Source organism: Carcharodon carcharias, chromosome 20 (genome assembly GCF_017639515.1).
Source record: "Carcharodon carcharias isolate sCarCar2 chromosome 20, sCarCar2.pri, whole genome shotgun sequence".
Lineage (NCBI taxonomy): Eukaryota > Metazoa > Chordata > Chondrichthyes > Lamniformes > Lamnidae > Carcharodon > Carcharodon carcharias.
The window spans coordinates 8,320,754-8,343,615 of NC_054486.1; the positions used below are offsets into that span (position 1 = coordinate 8,320,754).

Sequence of the window (22,862 nt, forward strand, 5' to 3'; positions counted from 1 at the left end):
CTATCGGAGCCTCGTGGAAGCACTTTCCCACACACGCGCACTCTCCCACACACATGGAGCCTTCATCCATCACACTCATCTCACTGTCCTGAACATTTTCAATGCTGCCCGCTGGGGGTCTCTTTCAGTTGTCTGTCTGAGCCAATCTGCATTTCCGCCCACCCACTGACCACACTCCCATGCAGCACTTGTACCCGTCCAACACGAGGCTCCACTCACTTTCAATTTGAAAAACGTGGTTGTTGTCAAGTTTTTTGTAAGCTCCCCCATCCTTTCCCCTCCCCCAAACACCCATGTCCTTTCCCCCATGACTGTTGATCCCCCCAGCATCACCTTCCACCTCCCCACTGTCACCTACCAACCCGAACCCTTTCTTTCCGGGATGTCCAGGTGAATGTGCACGTTCCCACCTTCCTGAGAATCCCACCCCCAACCACATTGACCTCCCCGACCTCCTCCTTCACACCCCCAGGGTCCGTGTCTGCCTCCGAGTCCCCAACAACCACCCTCGCTGTTCCTTCTATTGCTACTGTCGTACCCTCACCTTCCCACCCTTTCAGTTCACTCTGCCCCCTCTCATACTCACCATCCCCTCCTCCCACGCCCACCCTCAGTCTGTTCCCCAGGAGGCCGTCGTTGACTCTACAAACCCCCTGCACATTCACCTGGACATCCCCCATCCCCTTACTCCCTCCCCAGCCCTTACTCCCTCCAACCCCCCCCAGACTCCTTCCCTGTCCAACTCCTTCCCCCCTCCGAACTCCTTCCCCCCTCCGAACTCCTTCCTCCCTCCGAACTCCTTCCTCCCTCCAAACTCATTCCCTTACAGTTTCCTCCCCCCTTACACCTACTTCTGTACTTGATGCATTCTCCCCTGTTATACTCCACCACCGCCCCCCCACCCCCCCTCCCAACTTTACCCCCGACAAAAATCCCCCACCGGTACACTTTCCTCTCCTAGTCACACCTACACGTTCCTTTTGCTCCCACCACCGCCCTGGTACCCCTTCCTCTCCCACTCACAGCTGGACCTTCCACTCCACACCCCCCCAGTCCGCACCCCCCACCCTCGCCGATCACTCGTAGCAGCCCCTGGCCACGACCGTGATGTCCCGAAGCAGGCCCGAGACACAAACAGAGACCTAGCACCTTCCGTAAGCGGCTTTGCGGTCCAGCCATGGCCACGAGAATCCGCCCGGCACGCGATGCCTCCAGGGCCCGGTAGTTGTCTGGCTCCTCGGATGTCCGCAATCTCAGCAAGGCCCTAACGGGAAGGGCCGACTTCTGCACGTCTCACTTGTCCAGGCGTGTTCGGGCCGGCATGGTTTCCCCGCCGGCCTAATGGTAGACCTGGCATCGGGGGACGACAATTCCGATCGGGCCTTACTTTGCATCCCATCGTGGGCTCACGCCGGCCTCCAGCGGGATTGGCGTTCCGCCATGCCAGACACGATAGGTTGATCCCACTGTGCTTTCCCCGGCCTTCTCACTATACTGTCCCCACCGGCCCACCATGGCTCCGACAGGGCTGTAAAATTCTCACCTAACTCCGAGGTGTCCAGGGCCAGGTATGGTGTATGTTGGTGGGGGGGGTCTCAGGGTGGAGTGGTGAGGCCTAGGAGTGGTGGGGGTGGAGGGGGAGGGGGGCCAGTGAGCAGAGGGGTTTGAGGGTCCTGGTGGAGAAGCCAGGGAGAGAGGGAGAACCTTTGTGGGGGGGGGGGTTGCCCAATGTTAAAAGGGGGCTGTTGTTGATTGCACCCTTCTTACCCGAGGCCTGAGCAGGGTTAAAACAGGGTTAATTTTCGGGCTTTCCCCCCGACCACCCCCCCCCACGCCTGAACTCCTCTCGCCAGCCTGAAAATTGAGGCTGAGCGGGAAACGGCCCTTAAGTGGTCAACAGTTGGCCATTTAAGACCCTCAACTGGAGCGAGGGTGGGTGGGCTGGCTGAGGCCTCACCTGTCCCAGTGTAAAATGGCAGAGAGGTCAGGGTGGGTGGAGCCTGGTGGGAAGGCCGCCTGAAAAATCTAACGGCCAAAGCCACTCCCTGCCACCCCCACCCCCACCCCCACCCCCACCCCCGCCTCCAAACCCGCTGGCGGGAGGGGAAACCTGAAATCCTGGCCACTAGTTAGACCGCAGCTCGGGCACCGTGTACAGTTCCGCTCACCATATTACAGGAAGGATGTGGTCATCTTAGAGAGGGTGCAGAAGAGGTTTGCCAGGACTGGGGGAATTTTATTCCGAGGAATGATTGGATCAGCTGGACTTACTTTCTTCCAAACAGAGGAGAGTGAAAGGTGATATAATTGAGGAATAATTGAATGAATAGGAGGAACGTATTTCTGTTAGCAGAGAGGCCAATAACCAGGAGGAACTGATTTAAAGTAATTGGTGGAAGGATTAGAGGGTTTTGAGTAGAATTTTTTCACTTGGGGGTTGGTGGGGCGTCTGGAATTTAAGTGAAAGGTTGGTAAAGGCAGAAACCCTCATTGCATTTAAAAAATAACGCTTGGATATGATCTTACGGTGTTGTAACCTACATAATTATGGACCAAGAGCTGGAAGATGGGAATAGACTGGATAGCTCTTTTTCAGCCAGCAATGGATCAAATGGCCTCCTTCTGTGCTGTAAACATTTCTATGGCCTCCCTCTAGGCTCTACCCACCCTGACCTCTACAATTTTGCACTGGGACAGGTGAGGCCTAGACCAGCCGGCCGGACAGCCCTTAACCCAGTTGAGGCCCTTAAATGACCAACTGTTCACCACTCAAAGGCCATTTCCCACTCAGCCCAATTTTGAGGCTGGAGTGGGGAGTTCAAGGTCGGGGGAAGCCCGATAAGGAACCTCGCTTAGGCCTCGGGTGGGAAGGGGTGGGGCACCTCCATCAGCAGCCTCCTTTTAACATCGGTCCCCTCCCCCTCCTCTGGCCTCTCCACCAACACCCCCCACCCCCCTGGGCCTCGCATCCCCACCTCGCCCTAAGACCCCCTCACTTACATGGTCCTGGACTCCCGGGACTTAGACCTCGGGCCAGCCCTGTCCACTGCAGCCTCTGGGACAGCAGGGACGAGAGAGCTACCGGCCAATCAGATTGGCCAGCAGCTCTCAGAGGCGGGTCTCCCTCCCGAGTTAGGGGTGGAAGTCCCACCTTCAGCCAATTAACGCTTATTGGAGCTGCAGGGCAGGCAGTATGGGTGGGGATGTGATCTCCGCCGATTCCTTGGATGGGAGGAAGGGAAACCCCGCTATCCTAAAATCCTGGCTTACGTTTCTCCACCCATCATCCTTTGGGCTCTGGTGTTTTGTGTGTCCACCCACACCCCACCTTGAATGCCAAGTAGGGTCACTCTCTCTTGAACTATTTCCCAAACCCTGCTTCTCTGCACCTCTCCCTCCTCTTGTAAATTATTTCTCAAAGCCCACCTTTCCATCAAGCCTCGGGTGATCTACCATTCTCAGTTTTGAAATTTTCAGGTGATCTCACCTCACTAGCTATTTGGAGGAAAGAGTTTCAGATTTGTGCTACCTTTTAATTGAAGACGTGTTTCCTGAACAGCCTAACTTTAATTTGAAGTCCCATTGATCAGGACTCCCAACTTGTCTGTAATGGAAATGACATTTTCCAGTTGTGATGTGCATGTTTTTTTAACTTTAAAAAAAACTTTGATTCTTGTATTGCACTCTCGAAATGTTAAACTTAAATAGCTAATTCCACTAAGCAGCCATTTTGATTCCTCTTTTATTTAAGAGCTGACTTTAACTCAAGGTGGAGAAGGTTTGGAGCAGGAGAAAAACACCAGCAGAAATTTCAGCACAGGTATTTTTTTTAAACCCCCCCCCCCCCCCTCCCCCAGCGACCACACATCCTTTGCCTCCCTGGGGCCTCAATTAAATCCTGCAGTGCCTCCTCCTGTCCCTTTATGTGTGATGTCAGGAGTAGAAATTGGGACTGAGTTCCTGAGGATACCAGGTTTCCTAGGGAACAGTTTCTGGCATCAGGCTAGTGCCTGGGGGTGAATGGGTGGTGTGTCCAGAAGTGACGCTGCTGCTGAGAGGGCCTTTCTTGTTCTGCCTGCCCCACATGAAAGCACAGAAAAGGTGCATTCAGATACTTACCTTTTCAGGTGTCTCTACGAGCTGCAACCCAGGCCCTGGTCCCATGTGTGGGTCATCCATAAATCTGAGTTAAAATCGTGTTGCGGCGCCGATTACATCATCCGCCTGCAACTTTCACACATTAATTAAGCTCCCGCCTGCCTGTGACGGTGTGCAGCCACCATGATGCCAGAATCCTGGCAGTAAAATAGCAGGGAAGGCCCAGAAGGGGGTGTGGAGGGAGCACTGCAGGATGCAGTGGCTTCTATCCAGCCACCCGTATTAACCCTGCCCTACCTGCCCCATTCCCACCAACTGGGGTGGGTTAAAATTGGGGTTTTGGATTCCAGCATAACACCCACGTTGAAGTATCATAAATGCGGCTCCACATTCTCAGTATAATCTGCATTGTATTATTTCTTCTGAATCATAAGATAGAACACTGCAGAAGATATTTTATAATACTGTGATAGTGACAATTGATAGGTGTCAAGAGTTACCAGCCTGACTAACCAGATTGAATTGAATGGTGGCCCCTTAAACTCTGACGTTTACTGAAATGGAATTTATTTGTAGACCCCATACAAATACACAATGCCTGGTAGAATGGTGTTCAGCGTGTATATATGACAGCACAGCCACAGTGCCATGGGATACAGAGAAGAAGGCTATCCAACTAACATCAGTTGGTGGCACAAGTGAAGCACATCATTAATCCTGGAACTGCAACCAAAGCTTAGAGAAATGGGGACATTAACAATATTTAATCCTTGGTCGCACGAGTTTAGATAAATTCTTCACTGCGACATGTCTAAGTGGCATTGCGTTTCCATGTACCCTGCAATAGGTTTCCTTCATTTTGTGGTGGCTGCCGCAGAATGAAAGAGTTGATAATACTGCGTGTGTGTTGTGCCTGTTCAGAATTACAGGGGAGGGGTTTCTCCACTGTAATAGCTCTTGATGTGTAAAATTCTCCTTTTGACGTAGATCTGTACCTAATCAGCACCTCGGTCCAAAACAGGGATTTTTGCAGTTTGTGATTCTTTAACAACTCCACCCCATTCCATTCTGAGAGAGGATTGAACAATCCTGCCAATTCTACAGAAATTACACTAATTGGCCCCAGAGGTTATCTAGGTGCCATGTCTCAAAGATAGCCATTGTTTCTATTGCATTCAGCTGGAACTCCAATATTCTGAATCTGGCCAACGGCCTTTAGAAGCAGGTACTCTCCTGAGTACATACTTGTGGCATCAAGTACTACTGTCTAATATTGGTTTTGTCACTTGATACCCAGCTTTAGTTCATAGCCCACTTAGATCTACATTTCTCCAGTGTTTTCTTTAAATATGGCTGATCCTAGGTGTTACTCTCCTAATTAGTCAGACCGAGCTCGAGGAAGGAAATCTGGGTCATGTTAAATTAATTGAAATGAGCATGAAAATTAGCAGAGCAAAATGCCTCAATTTTCTGGAACGCACTCTTGGTTCCTGCAAGCCACAAAAAAAAAGGGCATTCTGAGAAATATTGAAAGACAACACATTTTCAGCTCAAATTGGTCTCTATCTATAGTGCCAGCTATGAATCAGCATGCAGTTTTAACCGTAACAGGCCAGTTAAATGCCAATCAGTTCTGCAAATTATGAAGTACTGTTTTGTTTTTAAAATGGTTAATAATCGGTCCTCTCCCAGGTTTCTTTGAGCAAGTTATCACTTCCAAATAACTGAAATCACTCCAGAGTAGATTTATAGGCCACTGGTGTAAGTAGATATGAAGGCTTATTAATCGTGTAATTTCCTTGAAGAAATAAGGGATTAAAGTGGAGAAATAATGAATTAAGGGTTTACAAATCAACAAGTCAACCATCAGATTCCAGATTCCAGCCTCTCTCAGCATATTCTCATCAGTCCCTGCCATGAAGTTTTCAAAAATGTCCTGAAGGCAGGGAACAAAGCGAGCAGAACTGATTACAGCTATGTTCACTGCCTTGCTGTCTAAACTCTGTTTGGCTTCCTAATGAGCTCACTAAAAACCTAATTCATCTCCCATAACCCCCTCAACCCGCCTTGAAATTCACCATTATGGAAATTACAGATGAAACGTTTACAGACTGTGTTCAAATTACTGTTTCTTTAACAGGCAGGTCCCTGACCCTAGAATTGTACAATAGAGGTTTGTCCAGCTTGAAACCAATCAGTCCTAAACCCAGTGAAAAGGGAGTGGAAGGAGGTTAAGACTTTTTCTCATGGCACTGACGATTGTAGCATTCATTCTTTCCCCTGCAGTGAATGCTGGAATTTTGTAGAAATGGTACAGCTTCGATAATTTATCAGATAAAACTGGTGAATGCGGAAAGGTTAAAACCACTCACAGTGATGATAAACAGATTGAAACAGACTAATGCAAATTCCCAAACCATTCATGAGGAGACTCCCTCAGTTCCTCATTATGTGAAGCCAAAATGATCCTCACAGTACCTAAGCTGTAACTGAAAGATTACTGAATTGACGGCTCCTTGGTTTAAAATGCAGCTGTTTTATTCTGCTTTAGTAATTAATTCTTTTTCCAATACAGTATTGATTAAGCGTATACCCTGATAAAGTTCAAACTGCGAAGTATCTCCAGTGGCTTCCCTAGTTGCTCGAGAGAGTCAATGAAAACTTCCTCCCGCTCCACCTGCCTCCTTAGAGTGCTGATCGAGTGAACAGCACAGTTTTTTTCTCATAAATTAGTCAGGCTGTGTGGAGCTGTGTTAGCTGATCACTGCTTTTGTCTCTCTGCTTTGCCTACTTGCTTTTCTGTATCACTGTCCTTTGTGCTGTCAAAGATACAAAGTCAGGGTGCAGCTGCTTCTGCAAATCAGAACCAACATGAAGAACGCTTCATACAAACTACACTTTATTTTATATAGCTGCTTTCTCCAAACAACATCCCCCCACCCCCCCCCACCCCCCCCAACCACACACCACTACTTCCCCACCCCCGATCAACTCAGAGCTCAACAGGGTCTCAGGGGAACACAACTAGGGCCGGAATCAATGCTCAAGCAAAGCAAGGGCACTTACAGCGCCGCAAAAGAGTTGCGTCTGCCTTGTTAAAGCCCTTCACCTATCAGCCCTCCGTCACGCTCGCCGTGGGAACGAGTACCTGGTGCCTTACATCTTCTCGTGTCCTGCTTTTAACTTAAAATATCATTTAGGAAGAGCAGCTTTCTGCTCTCCACATCACCATTTGAAGGCAGCATCAAACAGCAGGGCCAGTCAGTGCCATGCAACACTGTCTGACAGCCAACTATTTTCTCTTAATGTTTCCAGTCTGTGTCAAAGGACATTGCCCACAACAGTTCCCAAAAGTAATACTCCCAGCAGCTACAAGAAAATAACCTTGAGCACGGTTGGTAATGACTTAAGTAATGCTCGGTAGGAATGTAAATTCCCTAAAGAACAGGAACTATTTAGTGTAAATGTGTGCATGTTTTAACTTGCATATGTTTTATAATAATAACTGAAAAGACTGCACATTTGACTGAAAGGGTAGAACATTTCAGACTGAAAAGCAGGTGCCCAAATTTGCAGTAATCCTCATGACGTGGTTCACCTCTCACCCTGGCCATCTTCTGAACTTTAACCTTTCAGTTAACGAAGACTTTCAATTCATACAGACAAGATTAACTTGGAAATAGCCTCAGCACCAGGTACAGACATACCTCACTTTTTCAAAAAAAAATTGTGCCTGATTTATTCAGTATTTAGCTGTTTGAGAGTTTTAGTAGTTTCATCCTGTATATTTTTCAATCTCCTCTAGGCCATAAAAAGTACTTAAATTCCCCCACCTCCAGAGCATTCTTTGCAGGTCAAAAGGTCAACATTCACAGATGTCTCCAGCAGGCACCCAATTGTCTACAGACTGTACCCCAGGATAAGTGCAGCTACTCTAACCCACGGAGTATCGTCCACACAGGCGTCACTGTGAATACCCTGATCTAAACATGTAAAGGTCTCACAATGTTTTAAAAAAATTAACATTCTGCAATCCTTACTTCATTTCTAAAAGGACAGTTGAACTTACCCTAATTATTGTAATCACCTACATTTGACCAGGTGTAAGTGTTTAAGAGCTTAATCTGTACATTTTGCTGTCAGTTAATCACTTAGTTATAGAAACAAATATTTCCATTTTTGATTCCCGTTTGATTTTCTTGTGGGATTTTACGTGCTTTAAGCTTTTGAAAAAGTTAAGCTCCGACCTTTGTAAATGTAAACCAAACTCAACAGGATTTGTGATTCTTTTATACCTTTTCAACGTCAAATGGTTAACCACAAAGACTGAATGACTGGAATTTTGCCCCAGTACATCATGAATAAAGAGAAAATTCCATTCATAGTTCTCCTGTGCATACTATTGAGTAGAATATTTCATAGCTTCTATAAGCAGTTGGTACTCATAAATGTTGTACCATTATTAATTAGGTCTTTCAAATATCTTTTGTTAGAATTTCTAGAGATTTGCACGCCACTGTTTCATAGTTGAAACGAGACAGTGGTGGTGTCTTTTTAAAAAAAGTAAATGAATATAGTAATTAAACCTCGATAATCTGAAATGTAACGCTATCAAATGATTTCTTTTACAAGATCTGAACCGACCGACATTACAAGTCTTCTGAACACGCAAAGATATAACTTATTGCAGAGATAAATTCATTGTTTCAAAAACACTATTCCTACATTGTTATAAAAATGTGGAAGTTTAATTCAAAATACTTGTAAGCTTACAGATATCTAGTTATTCATTTATTGATAGTGCTTCTTAATATGCAATGAATGCTGGAGGGTTATTTTACTTACTTAATGGGTGATTCTCAGTAAATCATAATCAAAAAGTTTGTATTAAGTTATATATGAGCCATTATTAACATAAAAATTTACGCCAGTATTAAGTAATTTCTAGATTTAGGCTTAAAAGACTGTCTGTGTAGTGATGTGAGAGGTATTTCAACCTCTGGCTTAACTTTTGCCAACAGAGACTAGAAATTTGTAGCTAGTTGTGGTTACCCAGCAAATCTCATTGTTTTACTAATTAATTGAAAAAAATCCATTTCAAGTTTTCAACTGAATAATTTTATGAGCACCAAGTAGATCGGCTTATTTTCCTTTCATTAAAATTGTATCATTTTTCATTTTCCATACAGAGAAATATAAAACCACTTGCTTCACTAGGTAAAACAAAGAGCACACACTTTTCCAGGCAGCATAATCTGGGCCTAAAAGTAATCACAGAGTCATAGAATGTTGTGGCATAGAAGGAGGCCATTCTGCCCCTTGTGCTGTCTCGTTGGTAGAATTATCCATTTAGCCCCAAACCACTGCTCTATCCCATAGCCCTGAAAATGTACCCGCCTTTAGGTATTTGTCGAATTCTCTTTTCAAAGTTACTACTGAATCTGCTTCCACCACTTTTACAGGCAGCGCATTCCAGATCACAACTCACTGTGTAAACAAGTGTTTCCTTGTGTTGCTCCCGGTTCTTTTGCTGATCACCTTAAATTTGTGTCCTCTGGTTGCCGACCCTTTTGCCAGTGGAAACAATTTCTCCTTATTTACCCTATCAAAACCCTTCATGAATTTGAATACTTCTAACAATCTAAAGATTTGGGGGTAAAACAAGCAAGCACAGAACTTGTTTTGTTTTATTCGCTTAAGTGCTGTAATGGTTAACATCACCAACATCCAAACTGAATAATACCAGTTCCAGCACACTTCTTTTTGAAAGGTTAGGCTCATTTTCTGCGCATTAAATATATTTTGCTTAAAAAGAATGGACGGTGATTTTTGAAAAAATAAATATTGTTTCTTTGAGAAAGACAACTCCTTGGCTGTGATGCTGCCACTTGTTTACATATCACTGTAAAGGTGGTGATCATACAAAAATGAGGTGAGTCAGGGCTGTTAGCACACGCTAATTAATTTTGCAATCAATACAAGTGTCTCGCTCACATACGTCACCAATCCAGACTGCATTCAGCAAAATTTCATAGACTGACTGGTACAGTGACAAAGTAGAAATTCTAAATTTGCAAGAATACAAAACTTTATCAGTCCCATGTAATTAAGTTTAGTATCGCTTCAGAATGCCAATTGTACTCTTACTGATCTGAATAAATGACCACTAAATGTACCAGTCTTGCTTCCATTTGAAGTGAACAACCAGTGAATTTATTAAACGTTTTCTTTCAGGTTAAAGCATTATCCCACTGCAATATTTCTCCTGTGCAGATAATACCCTTATATTACTGTTACTCTGGTTGGCAATTATAGCCGTGTACATTTAGAATTCCTCCTTACAATCAGGAAGAAAGCCTATCCTTTGAATAGTTTGCAAGGTTAGACAGAAGAAAAAGTGGGTGTGTGATCTTTCAGACTGTTGAAATACTTGCATCACATAGTCATAAAAATTACTGAACCAGAAATTCTTTAGGCATATTAACTGGACTGAAGTCAAATGTGTTTACATTTGGCTGTGCCAAAGGGATAGATCCACATCAGCTCAGCAGTGTGTTCTCAATGAGAGAAGGGGAGGCGACAGCAGTTGGGTAAAATAAGCAGTTAGGCTGCCTCATTTTAGGGTTGTTTTCAGCTGCTAGCTGGGAATCAGAAACATCTACCTGCCCAGGTAAGAATCAGGTTCTAATAACTGTAATCTCAGGCAGGAAAGCCAAGCTTTCATGTCATTCATCAAGTTGCAGTGAAACGGAGTCCACGAAAAGAGATAACTTGAAAGTGAAAAGAAAAATACACAATTTATATTATAGCTGAAGACTATGTAAGAGGTTATAAAGTATTGCAGGAAGAAACTCTTGTTGTAAGAAGGGATCAAGACAGACATGAGAACATAAAACAGAGTTCACATCTTAAGTTTTTGTTTTTGGTCTAAAGTACTGTCTCTCATTTTGCCCATTTGTGAACATTTGATACATCAGAACTCAGAACTGTAGCCAAGGTAAACGTATACCTCCATAAATTTAAAAGCGGTTCAGACATTACACAGCTTTAAATTGGTAAATTTGGGGCCATTAATTGCTTTTATTGTGGCCCTGATTCACCTCTCTGATTGATGCATGCAATTTCTTCACTATGAACACATGCAAACACAATTCTACACAAGACTAAGCACATTTTGAAATCAATATATTATTATTTAGACTTTTGAAGAAAAGTATAGCTAAAAGCCAAATGAAAAAGATCATCAGGAAGAGCATGCAGCAGACATTTGTTTTACTTAAAAATAGCAATCAACTTTTTCACAGATATATATATATATATGTATATATATCTTTAATAACTAGAAATATGCTACACATTTATTTTGGATTGTTACATGCATTATTATCACATTGTTGGGTATAAAACAACTGACCTAGTAGAAGATGGCAAAGATGGCTTTTCCTTTGCAGAAGGCCGAATTTATCTATCAAGCAACCAAAAAAAAAAACATTGTATTGGAACTCATCCTATTTGTTAATATTCTAGCAATAAAAATAATTAGCCTGATCACTTTTATTGTTAAATGACCTCAGTTTATTTCCTCAAAAATTGCATTACGTGCTGACTAACTGCCACTTTGCATTATTCTGCACAATAAGACTAAAAAGGCAGAGAGGGCTTTGTTGCCAGTGATAATTCCCAAAAACACACTCCACAAAGATTGTTGTGGAATGGGCAGGCTAGGCTTAACATCAGCCTGCAGGTGTTTCCTTGAATAAATTGGGTTTCTCACCCCTAACAAGGGTTAATAGTGCCCCATCAAGACATTCGAAGGCAAGTTGCCTAAGATTAAAGTGTAAGGAAAGTCTAATTATGAAGTAGGTTCTGTTTGCTCAACTTTTATCTAAAGGGACACAAGTTGCATGTTGTACTAAATTTACTTGTATCACACTGTGGTATCAAGCCTACTTCCTAATTACTGGCTCTACTGCAAGATATTTTTTTCCAAGCAGCCAAAACCTTTTTCATTTTATTTTCAGCAACACTCATACTCAGCTAAATACTTCTAAAAATATATATTTGAACATATTATCAAACGTTTCCATTAAGTGTTCTTCCATTAAACTGAGCCAAATACTTAAGTTAGTTTGCCTTTCACAATATATATAAATATATATGACCAAGGCTTCCTATGTTTTATCACCATGAGTCTTCTGGCAAATTAATTTCTGTCTGCATATTAAATCTATCTCCTGCACCCAAATCATTTCCTTTTCGGCTTCTAGAACAAATTCTAGCCACACCCCTTACAGTCTAGATTCCCCATGCCTGTTGTAAGAATACTTCTGATATTTTTCCCTCTGTCTAATGGAGCACAAGGCTGACCTAGTTAATATGAACTGCACTGTTCTATGGGAACAGACACTGCTACTGAGAGGCCATTTACACAACCTGTTCATGATTACAGACCATACGGATACAAAGATGGCACAGACGCTTTTGGGCCATCTGAATAGTGCAAAAAGGATGACGTTAGCGCCTTGGCCCCAAGTCAAATGTGTTTTTCTTTTAATCCAGAGTTTTGGACATGTGACATGGCAACTAATGCTGATCAATTTGTTTAATCACCTTTTGGAACTCGTCCAGATGGTCTCTGTTGAGAGCTGCACTAGCGAGATGAATCTCAGTGTTCACAGCACCACTGGTTTCTAACATACCACAGGAGCTTTCAGTAAACGGCTGAGCACTGAATGCAGCAGGAGTTCATTCTCACAGCAGAGAGGAAGAGAGTTAAAAACTATATGCATTAACTTTACTTCTCCCCATAGGATCACATCATGAATAATTTAACTCCTCTTATGCTAATGGGATCATGAAAGTATCCTTCTCTTCAGAGTCACCACTCCCGGCATTCACCAGAAACCCCCCCTGCCCCAACCCCCAAACCATTTTTCTTACCAGAAAGGCCAGCTCCTTGACACAAAGTGGAACTCTGGTTTACGTAAAATACATTTCTTAAGATACTGGCTTGCATATTAGGAAATACCAGTGGTGCAGTATCACTGATCAGAGGTACTCTGGATTTGGATTTCAACTGGTAGCACTCAGCAGTCTCACAGTCTGTTTATTCTGAACATGGACTTTTTGTTTGGTACATTCCCAGCACAATTACAGCTACAGGGGTAGTATGAATAGCGAGCAGTTATTTACTCTGATCAAATTTCAGAGCAGAAGTCCAGCTCTGCCCTTTTCTTTTGGACTAGAGGCAACTCACCTGCAGCAGGTTAGCAGTAAGGGTGCTTAATGCAAATCTCCTTTGAATGTAAACTGGAAATTTGAAAAGAAAAGAGCAATAGAACTTGCATTTGTCTAGCACCTTTTGTAGCTTCTGGGTGTCCCAACGTGCTTTGCAGCCAAATAAAGTTTTACAGTGTAGTCGAGGGAAGACGCATAGAAGCCAATTTGTGCACAGCAAGCTCCCACAAACAGCAATGTGATAATGGCCAGATAATATTTTACTGACGTTGGTTGATGGATAAAAATATTAGTGGAGAAGTGGACTTTGAGTGGGGGCAGCACTAGGCTTGGTGATGGTGGCATCCACGATGGAATTACTGGTTGTAACTGACACATGAAGAACGCTCACTTGGGCGAGACAGCAGAGGTCTACCATGCCCAATGGGAATCAATGGCGACTGGAGGGAAGGGATTGAAATTGGCACAAAACAACTTGCTGCAATACTGAGCAGGAGAAACAGTCTATGTTATATTGTTATATTATTCGTAAAGAGTTGGGAACTAATTATTATGTGAATATGTACCCCGGGGTGCCACATTCGATGTTGCATTGCAGTCATGCGCTGAGTACCAATGTGTCAGTAACAATGTATCACGTGGAGAGCAGCAAGAAATACACTCGGTGAGCCTCAGCATTTTGAATCTAAAGTGTGATTATTTCTAACTTATGGGGGAAGGCATAACATGGTGGCAGCGGCTATCTGTGAATAAAATCCAAACATTTTAAACAAATTTAATACTGAAGTAGGTTGAGAAATCAACCAGAATTAGTGCCAGAGAGACAGAGAAAAACCGAGTGAATCTTGCAAAAAACGAAATGGCTACTATCAAAACGATAAACGCACAGCTCCAGCCCTTAATGAATTAGGAGGATAATGATGTCATAAAGGCATTTGAGAAGTCTAAACAAAAATGCAGGCTGGCATTCAGTAGCTTTCTAAAAGGCACCAGTGAAGAGGAAAGGGTCAGTTCCATTTTTTTATGAGCAGAAAAGGGTTAATTTTTTTTTAATAGTTGGGAGCTGAGTGAGGATAATGGCAGAACCTCAGAAAAATATTTTGAAAAAGTTCAGCACACATCTCAAATCATTGGATACACCAAAGTGAGTTTCATGGCCTGAGGCAGGAATCGGGTGAGCCTGTTGACAATTTCATAACAGGATTGAAAAATGCAGCCAGAAAATGTAAATTTAAGGACACAGATGAAAAGCTGCTAGTCAACTCATTTGGGGCTCTGCACACCCTTAAGTACAAAAAGGATTAATTGGAAAAGACAAGTTCACAATATTGCAAGCTGTAGACACTGCCAGAGGACATGAAGCCACGAATAGACAGATGAAGGTGCTGATTACAGAAAGTGCTAATTTTCAGTTAAGTCAAGAGAAATGCAGCAGGATTGACGCAGTGAAACAGCAACAAAAGAATGTACAGAGAGATGGATGTGCAAGAGCTGTCGATGATCACATGAGTTTCCAGACAAAAGAAAATGATGCACATATGGATCAGACTGCAGGGCTTGGAAAACCAAATTACTCAGAAAAGACGTGCAGAACAAAGAAAGGGGATAGTAAATGAGTTACCAGAGACAGAGCAACAGGGCGAATGAGAGGGAAAGGAAACCAAAATATCCATACTCTGGAAGATGACGATGAGCTTGAGGAAACAATCAGCGTAGGAACCAGACAGCTGCATGAAATGACTGGATGTGAGTTCCCAGAGAAAGGAAATTTACACAATCATTCAGATCAGGAAGAGGGTGAGAAATAAGCCTACAATCATTAATCTGAAGCTGAAGCTTGAGACCAGAGCACAGAGTAACATCATCCCACTCAGACTATACCAAAAGGTTTTTCCTGAAAATGTGAAAGAAAATCGTTACTCAAGGAGAGATGGTCTGAAACCGAGCAGCGTCATGATAACAGCATATGAGGGAACTGAGGTTCGACAGCTAGGAACAATTCAAATCAGGGGCACACACAAAGGAAAAGATGTTAACTGTATGTTCTACATCACTGAAATAGATGGTTCTGCTATCCTGGGGCTGAGCAGTTGAAAAGAGCTGCAGCTTACCTCACTAAACCATGAGGTGAAGGAGGGTTGAAGGTAGTACGGCCATTGAAAAGCACACTCCAATCAGAAGCAAGGAAGAGTTTTGATGAGACGGTCAGGTGCTTTGAAGATTTTGAGTTTCACATCACTATTGGTTCAACAGTGAAAGCCCCATGTAAAGTACCACAGGATTTAAAAGGAAAGTTTGAAGGAGAACTTCAGGGCACAGAAGAAAAGAAAGTGATCACCAAAGTCACAGAGCCTACGGATTGGGGAAATTCCATCACGGTGAGAGAGAAGCCAAAGAACGGCTAAGAATTAGCTTGGATCCCAAAGATCTTAATCGAGTCATAAAGAGGGACCGCTGCCCCACTCCAGCACTGGAACAGATCACGCCAACGCTGGCAGGGGCAAAAGTTTTCAGCAAAATTGATGTCAAAAATGTATGAAGCCTGACAAGGAATCTTTGCTGTCGACAACATTGATACCTTTGGTCGGTATAAATTCCTGCACCAGCCCTTTGACCTTAAAATGAGCCAGGACGTGTTCCAGCAGATAGTAGATGAGACATGCCAGAGATGTAAAGGAGCAATCGGCATAGCTGATGATATCTAGATCCATGGTAATGATGGAAAAGATCATCACCGTCTACATGAAGCCATGGAGAGACCCAGGAAAGCTGGGCTCAAGCTAAACACAGACAATGAAGTGTGAAGGTGACAGAATGCCAGCTCTTTGGAATGGTGGAGTCAAGTTGAGTCCTGGAAGCCATTTCTGAGATGGAGGCTCCAAGAGACAAGGAGGAGTTGAGAAGTTTCCTTGGTTTGATTCAGTATATGAGTTCTTTCATACTTCACATATCAGAACACACACCAAATCTACACGTGATGAAAGAAGATGTTGTGTACCAGTGGTCAGAGTCACATGAGAGCAAACTGAAAGCAGTAGTATGCAAGGAGACAAGGGTGTCATACTACGTGAGAAAGAAACCTGTCAACAGCCGACATCAGATACACCAATACAGAAAGAGAGCTTTTGGCAGTCGTTTATGGACGTGAGGAATTCTGTACATATCTCTGGGCAAAAGTTCATAGTAGACAGTGATCATCTGGAGCAGATCTACAAAAGGAAATCTGTGCAGTGATCCAGCAAGACTGCAGAGCTTAAGGATTCAGTGCTATGCATTCACTCTGAAATACAACCCGGGCAGAAAAATGGTGCCAGCGGATGTCCTAACTCGGTTGTCGTCACAGGAGAAACATAAGATAAAAGAATTAGGTATAAAGATCCATCACTGAGTGAATGTAACACCACCGCAAACGAGTCAGATTTTGGAAGAGACCAACAAAGATGAAGAGATACAGATGCTCTCTCAGCAAGTGATGGCCTGATAAGATACAGCAAATACAGCCAGCAATATGGAAGTACTGGTCTTTCAGAGATGACACCTCATTGGAAGATGGTGTTCTGCTAGCTGAATCCAGAATAATCAGACCCAAAATGATGCAGGAAGAACTTTCCCCAAAAATACATGAAGGCCACATGGGAATGGAGAAATGTAAACTCAGCACAGGATCAGCTGTCTACTGGACAGACATCTACACAGACATCAAAAGAATGGTGTCTACATGCAATGTATGCCAAAAGTACAGAAATACACAACAGAGAAAGGAGATGATAGCTGCTGAAATACCACCCAGACCATGGTATACTGTGGGAGACGATTTATTCACACACAATTGAGAGTAGCAACTCTAGTTGCAGATGACTACTCAAAGTTCTCTTTCATCCAAAAGGTGAAGGATTTGAGAGCTACAACAGTCACCTCAACAGTACAAGTTCTGTTTGCTGAGCAAGGAATTTCTGAAAGAATAATATGAGACAATGGGACCCAATTCACCTACAGAGAATTTAAGGAATTCACTTAACAGAACGGGTTTAACATCATCACCTCATCAACACATTACCCAGGGGAACATGGGTTTATAGAAAGACATGTCCAGGCAGTCAAGAGAGTCCTAATGAAATGCCGAGAGACAAAGGAAGATCCAAACCTTGCCTTATAGTCACTCTGATCTTCACCTCAAGAAAGTATAAGACAACTCTGCCAAGCAAGTTGCTCTCTCTAAGTGACCAGGAGGAAGTGAGACAACAACTCACTGATGTACAGGTAGAAATAGGTCTCAACATTTCAACAAGCATGCCCAATCCCTGCCTGAGCTGTTGAAAGCACAAACTGTGCATGTGCAGGATCCTAGCATGAAAACCTGGAAGCCAGTACAGATTGTTGGTGAATCAGAGGCTCCCAGATCATACATTATTGAGACTGAAACCAGTAAGCAAATGAGAAGGAACGGAGTCCACCTTTGATCTACACCCGAGCTGGAAAAGCAGGAAAGGTCATCAACACCACCAGCAACATCACTAATCGTGAGACAACATCACTAACCAGCGGTACAACATCACTAACCAGTGAGACAACATCACTGACCAGCGAGACAACATCACTAACCAGTGAGACATCACTGACCAGCGAGACAACATCACTAACCAGTGGTACAACATCACTAACCAGCGAGACAACATCACTGACCAGCGAGACATCACTAGCGAGCAAGACAACATCATTAATTGTGAGACAACATCACTAACCAGCGACACAACATCACTAACCATGAGACAACATCACTAACCAGCGAGACAACATCACTAACCAGCAAGACAACATTAACAACATCACCAACAAGTGGTGAAACATCAATCATGTCACCAGCAAGTGATACAACATTAGCAACATTGAGCACAACTCCTACAAGACCAGGAGCAACACGCACACATCACTTGTACAGGCAGAGGCACAACATCCTACCACCTAAGCGATACCATGAATAATATTTTGAGTAAAGAAAACAAGCTATAACAGACTGTTGAGGGGTCCAGTCTATTTATAAAGGTTGATTGTTAATCTTTTTCAGTTTAGAAAAAAAGTTAATGATTGAAACTGTATTGATATAGAGGTACTTTATTTTTTTAAAGAAACAGGGATGTTAAATTGTTTTATTATTTGCAAAGAGCTAGAAGCTAATTATGATGTGAAAATATATCTAGTGGTGCCACTTTCAATGTCGCACTGCAGTCATGTGCTGAAGAACAATGTATCTGTCCACCAGCCAGAAACACACTCAATGAAGCTCCAGTATTTTGAGTCTGAAATGTGATTATTTCCAACTTATGGGAGCGAGAAGACATAATACTTTATATCTGCAAAGATTGGACTCATTTCATATTATCCTGACCCAAAGTGAATGTGGCTTAAGAATTTCAAAAAATATGTGTGGCTTTCAATATTTAGAACAATTATAGAAGAGTTATCATTACAAATGTGAAATATACTTCAATACACCTCAACATAAGAACTCAGTTTTCCTATTTGTGGATTAATGCAAATCGTTTGCACGTGTAACCTAGCAAAGTGCATTATCTAATATGTCTGGTGTTTCATGTATGATCACTGGTCCACTGGTCAGAGTCACCTGAACATGTGGTCATGATTGTACTCCAGGTCAGGATATGGGCACAAGAGCTCTGTCCTGTTGTACTCTGAGGGGGTCCCCAGGCAGAGCGGCAGAGGAAGGTTTGATTCTGTGCAGGTGAAGAATGCTAACCGTCCGCACAAAACACTGCTCGTTGATCTGTGCCAATTGCTACCTCCCTCTGACAGTGTGGTGGAACCTGGGAATTTATGATTTTCAATCCCAGAGGCATGGCATCCACATCTTACCAATTGCCAATGGCAGGTATAACTTCACAGCACATAACCAGTTACAAGTTAATTTTACAGCGGCCATGATTATTCGCTGTTTGCAAATAAGGTGGTGAAAAGGATTAGCACATTGTAGGACTTGAATGTTTAAAAGTCATTCTCCTTAAAGGGGCATACTGCCGCTCTAGGTGGCATGAAGAATCATAGCGCGCAGGCTCAGAGCTGTCAACCCCTCCCCACAAACTAGTTCCCAATCTCAGTTAAGCACTTAAGGCAATGCTACGCCCAGATCAATGGTGTCCTCACAGGGTGTGAGGGGAAAGGTAAAAGGATGTCACCAGCAGACCTAATACAAAAGTGAGGTACTGCGGATACCAGAAATATGAAACAAAAGCAGAAAACGACGGGAATACTCAGCAGTCTAGGCAGCATCTGGGGAGAGAGAGTCAGATATTTCAGGTTGATGATATTTCATTAGAGCTGGCCAAACTCCTGAACATTAACTCTGTTTCCCTCTCCACGAATGCTGTCTGACCTGCTGAGTATTTCCAGCAATTTCTGTTTTTTATTTCATCAATAGGCTTGCTCTGATACACTACAGAATGATTTTGGCCGGAGAGCAGATCCCTTGCCAGTCTAATTGGTTAGTATTAGCAAATGGGCAGCGATAGGAGGGCAAAGAAATTCAGAAAACTGAGCTTTTGTCTTCAAAGAAGAAAGTCCTTCTATTTGTAACTTCCAAAATTAACACATATTCAAAAATTAATTGCCAATAAAATTAACATATTAATCACAAATATCATCTGTGATTGATTGACAACCCTAAGAAATATATGTATTAAAAAGCTTATGTCTACGTGTACTTTCTATCTATAACACCTTCATTTCTGCCAGTATATTTTTGTCGCACTAATTGTGTAAGTTTTTCCATTATTTAGCGGGCTGAATTTTGCTGTCGGCGAGCAGGGGGGCGGGGCCCACTTGCCGACATGCAAAATGGAACCCCCGACATCACTGCGCCCCATTTAAATTTTCAGGAAGGCGGGGGCGCAGCAAAACCAGCTGCGGGGCCGCCGACCTGTCAATGGCCAATTGAGGCCATTGACAGGATCATTAAAACAATTAAAGGACCTGCCCGTCCAACATTAAGGTTGACGGGTCGACCAGGAACCCCAGCGGGAAATAGAAAAAAACATGAAACCTCATCCACCGGCGGGATGAGATTTCATGTAGGGTTTAAAAAACTTTAATAAAGTTTTAATGAAATTTATTAACATGTCCCATCTCGTGTGACACTGTCACATGAGAGGGACATGTCAAGGATTTTTCTATTTTTATTGTTTATACAGCTTTCAGCGATCTCCCTGAGGCTGCACTTAGCCTCAGGGAGATGAGCGTTCTTTCATGCGCATGCGGGAAAGAGCACACTCTCGCTTTTGGGGAATTCCCCCCAACCCCCGCCTGCACAGGGAGCACATAGCGCTTCCCGCCGGACATCACGCTGGGCGGGCCTTAATTGGCTCGCCCGCCGGAGATTGGGTCAGGCCTGCCCGGTGGGCAGAAAATTCTGGCCAACAAGTTAAATTCTGTAGAGGATGGAAGGCCAGAAGGGCATTGGAATAATTCAGTTTAGGGATGATAAAAGCATCGATCGGACTTTCAGCAGCAGGGAAGTTGAGGTGGAGCTTCAGCGTATCATGCTGCACTAGAGGCAACAGCGTGCTTGCTGATGGGCAGAGTGTGGGGTTTGAAGCTGAGTTCAGGGCGAGTAGGCTGACTAAATTTCAAAACAGCACTACTTCTCCATTAGAGAGTGTAACCCCTTCTCTGGCAAAGCAGTGCAAAATGCATCAGAGTTTATGGCAGGGGCTGAGAATGATCACTTAGCTATTCTGAGATTTAGCCGTCGAAAGTGTGGCTCACCCCTGACATTATTGGAGCTGGTTATGAGGTTGAGAAAAACAGGGCCGAAGTAGAGGCGGGTAACACATTGTTGGCGTCACTGACTGGTACCATGTGGAGGAGAAACAGGAGGGGAACCACCAAGAGAACCTTTGAGGCTTTAGAAGGTGACTGTGTGGAGTTAAAAGAGAAATTATCACTGGAGATGCACTAACTGCTTCTGTACAGATGGGATGGAATCTGTAACAGCAGTTCCACAGAGCTTGACAACAGAGGATAAGTAATGGAGAAGGATGGCATTGTCCATCATACCATTGCCGTAAAGGGCACAAGGAGGGCAAGGAGGACCATGGTGATAGTCACTGAGGAAATCAATTGCAACTTTGTCCAAGGTCATCTTGGTGCTGATAACAGGGTGATGCAGGACTGCAGAGGCTCAAACAGAGAACTTTGAGAGAGTTGGACGTGAAGTTGACAGGCAATGATGTTTTTGAGAACCTGAGAATGAGAATGGAAGTGACAGATGGGCTGAATGTTAGAGAAAATGCTAGAGGTTGAGGGTGAGGCGAATTATAGTAATCTTAAAGCGATGTTTCCTTTCTCCAAGCATTTATGTCATCTGGTGGGAGTCAGAGTGTGAGTGGGAAGGGGAGCAAGGAGATAGGAGGCACATCTCGTGGGAGAATTGAATGATGAAACAACATGGGAAAAGACAGCGGTGTGATGGGATTTAGGACTTGAGTCGAGGAATGGTTAGGAGGTGGAGAAGAGGGGAAGTGGAAAAGGATACAGCAGTAGAGGTAACTATGTGGATGGTTTCAATCTAATTCATTATCCTGGTACAACTCTTGATGTTATCAGAGAAATACCATCTCATTGACTTGTAGGTTTGATTAATAAAACATGAATGAGGTAGGAACTTATAAAATAGTAGCAAATTTAAAATACTTTTTGTTCCCCTGTGGAGGCAGCATTTAGGATTAATGATAGCTCTGCTAGAACTATAGAAAATCTTATTGCCTGATACTTAGTGCATCTAAAATGAATCTTCAACAGGACAGGTCATTTTAATGTGTGATAGTTGATAAGCTGGATTATCGTCTCTTCGCATGACAGACTCTGTCTTACACCAATTTCTGCCAATTCTCAGTATGAGGATTACTCAATTGCTGCGAAGAGTACAAAATGGCCTAACAAAAATGAATTGTAAAAATGTCCCTGTACAACAATCCTACACCATTCCTGTCAACATCAATTGTTCTCCCATGCATAGCTAATGATTAACTAGTTCTTTGTATTTTTACATTTTGGCTAGGCAACTTGATTCCAAGTTGGCGGACTGAATTTGGTATGCAAGGGCAACATCTAACCAGGCTCCAGTATAACTATTTAACCTTTTACTCTCACTGTAGTGCATTCACCCACTAAAATAAAGCATGAGAGGATTTCACTAAACCAGGCTGCAGTTAAAATATCTGTGCTGTGCATCTCTGGGACTCTAGTTAATTTAAGTCTGAGGTGTTTACATATAAATGTATACACACAGTGGGGTTTGCGTAGATATAAAGCATTACTGTTCATAAATACTCAACTTAAAAAGGAATCATTTTTAATTTTTTTTTCAAGAACCCTGTTCTAAACAAAAGAACCTGACTTAAACCCATTTTAACTTTAATAGCCAGGTTTCCTGATTTTATGACTTAAATGTTAATTTATGGAAACAGCTTTAGTAGATCCACATGAAAATAGTGAGCAATTCGGTGCAATATGAA

The 22,862-nt window shown here is 43.2% G+C and overlaps 1 protein-coding gene across 9 annotated transcripts in view; it reads right to left on the minus strand.

Moving 5' to 3' along the window:
* Window positions 1-22,862, minus strand: part of meis2a (Meis homeobox 2a) — a 117,505-nt gene that overhangs the window by 74,601 nt on the left and 20,042 nt on the right. For 5 of the 9 annotated variants that reach the window (XM_041214308.1, XM_041214306.1, XM_041214304.1 and 2 more), the window contains one exon: window positions 11,513-11,563. The exons of the other annotated variants lie outside the window; for them this stretch is intronic. In XM_041214308.1, the coding sequence (XP_041070242.1) occupies window positions 11,513-11,563 (51 nt within the window). The remainder of the gene's footprint in view (window positions 1-11,512; window positions 11,564-22,862) is intronic. 9 annotated transcript variants of the gene reach the window in all.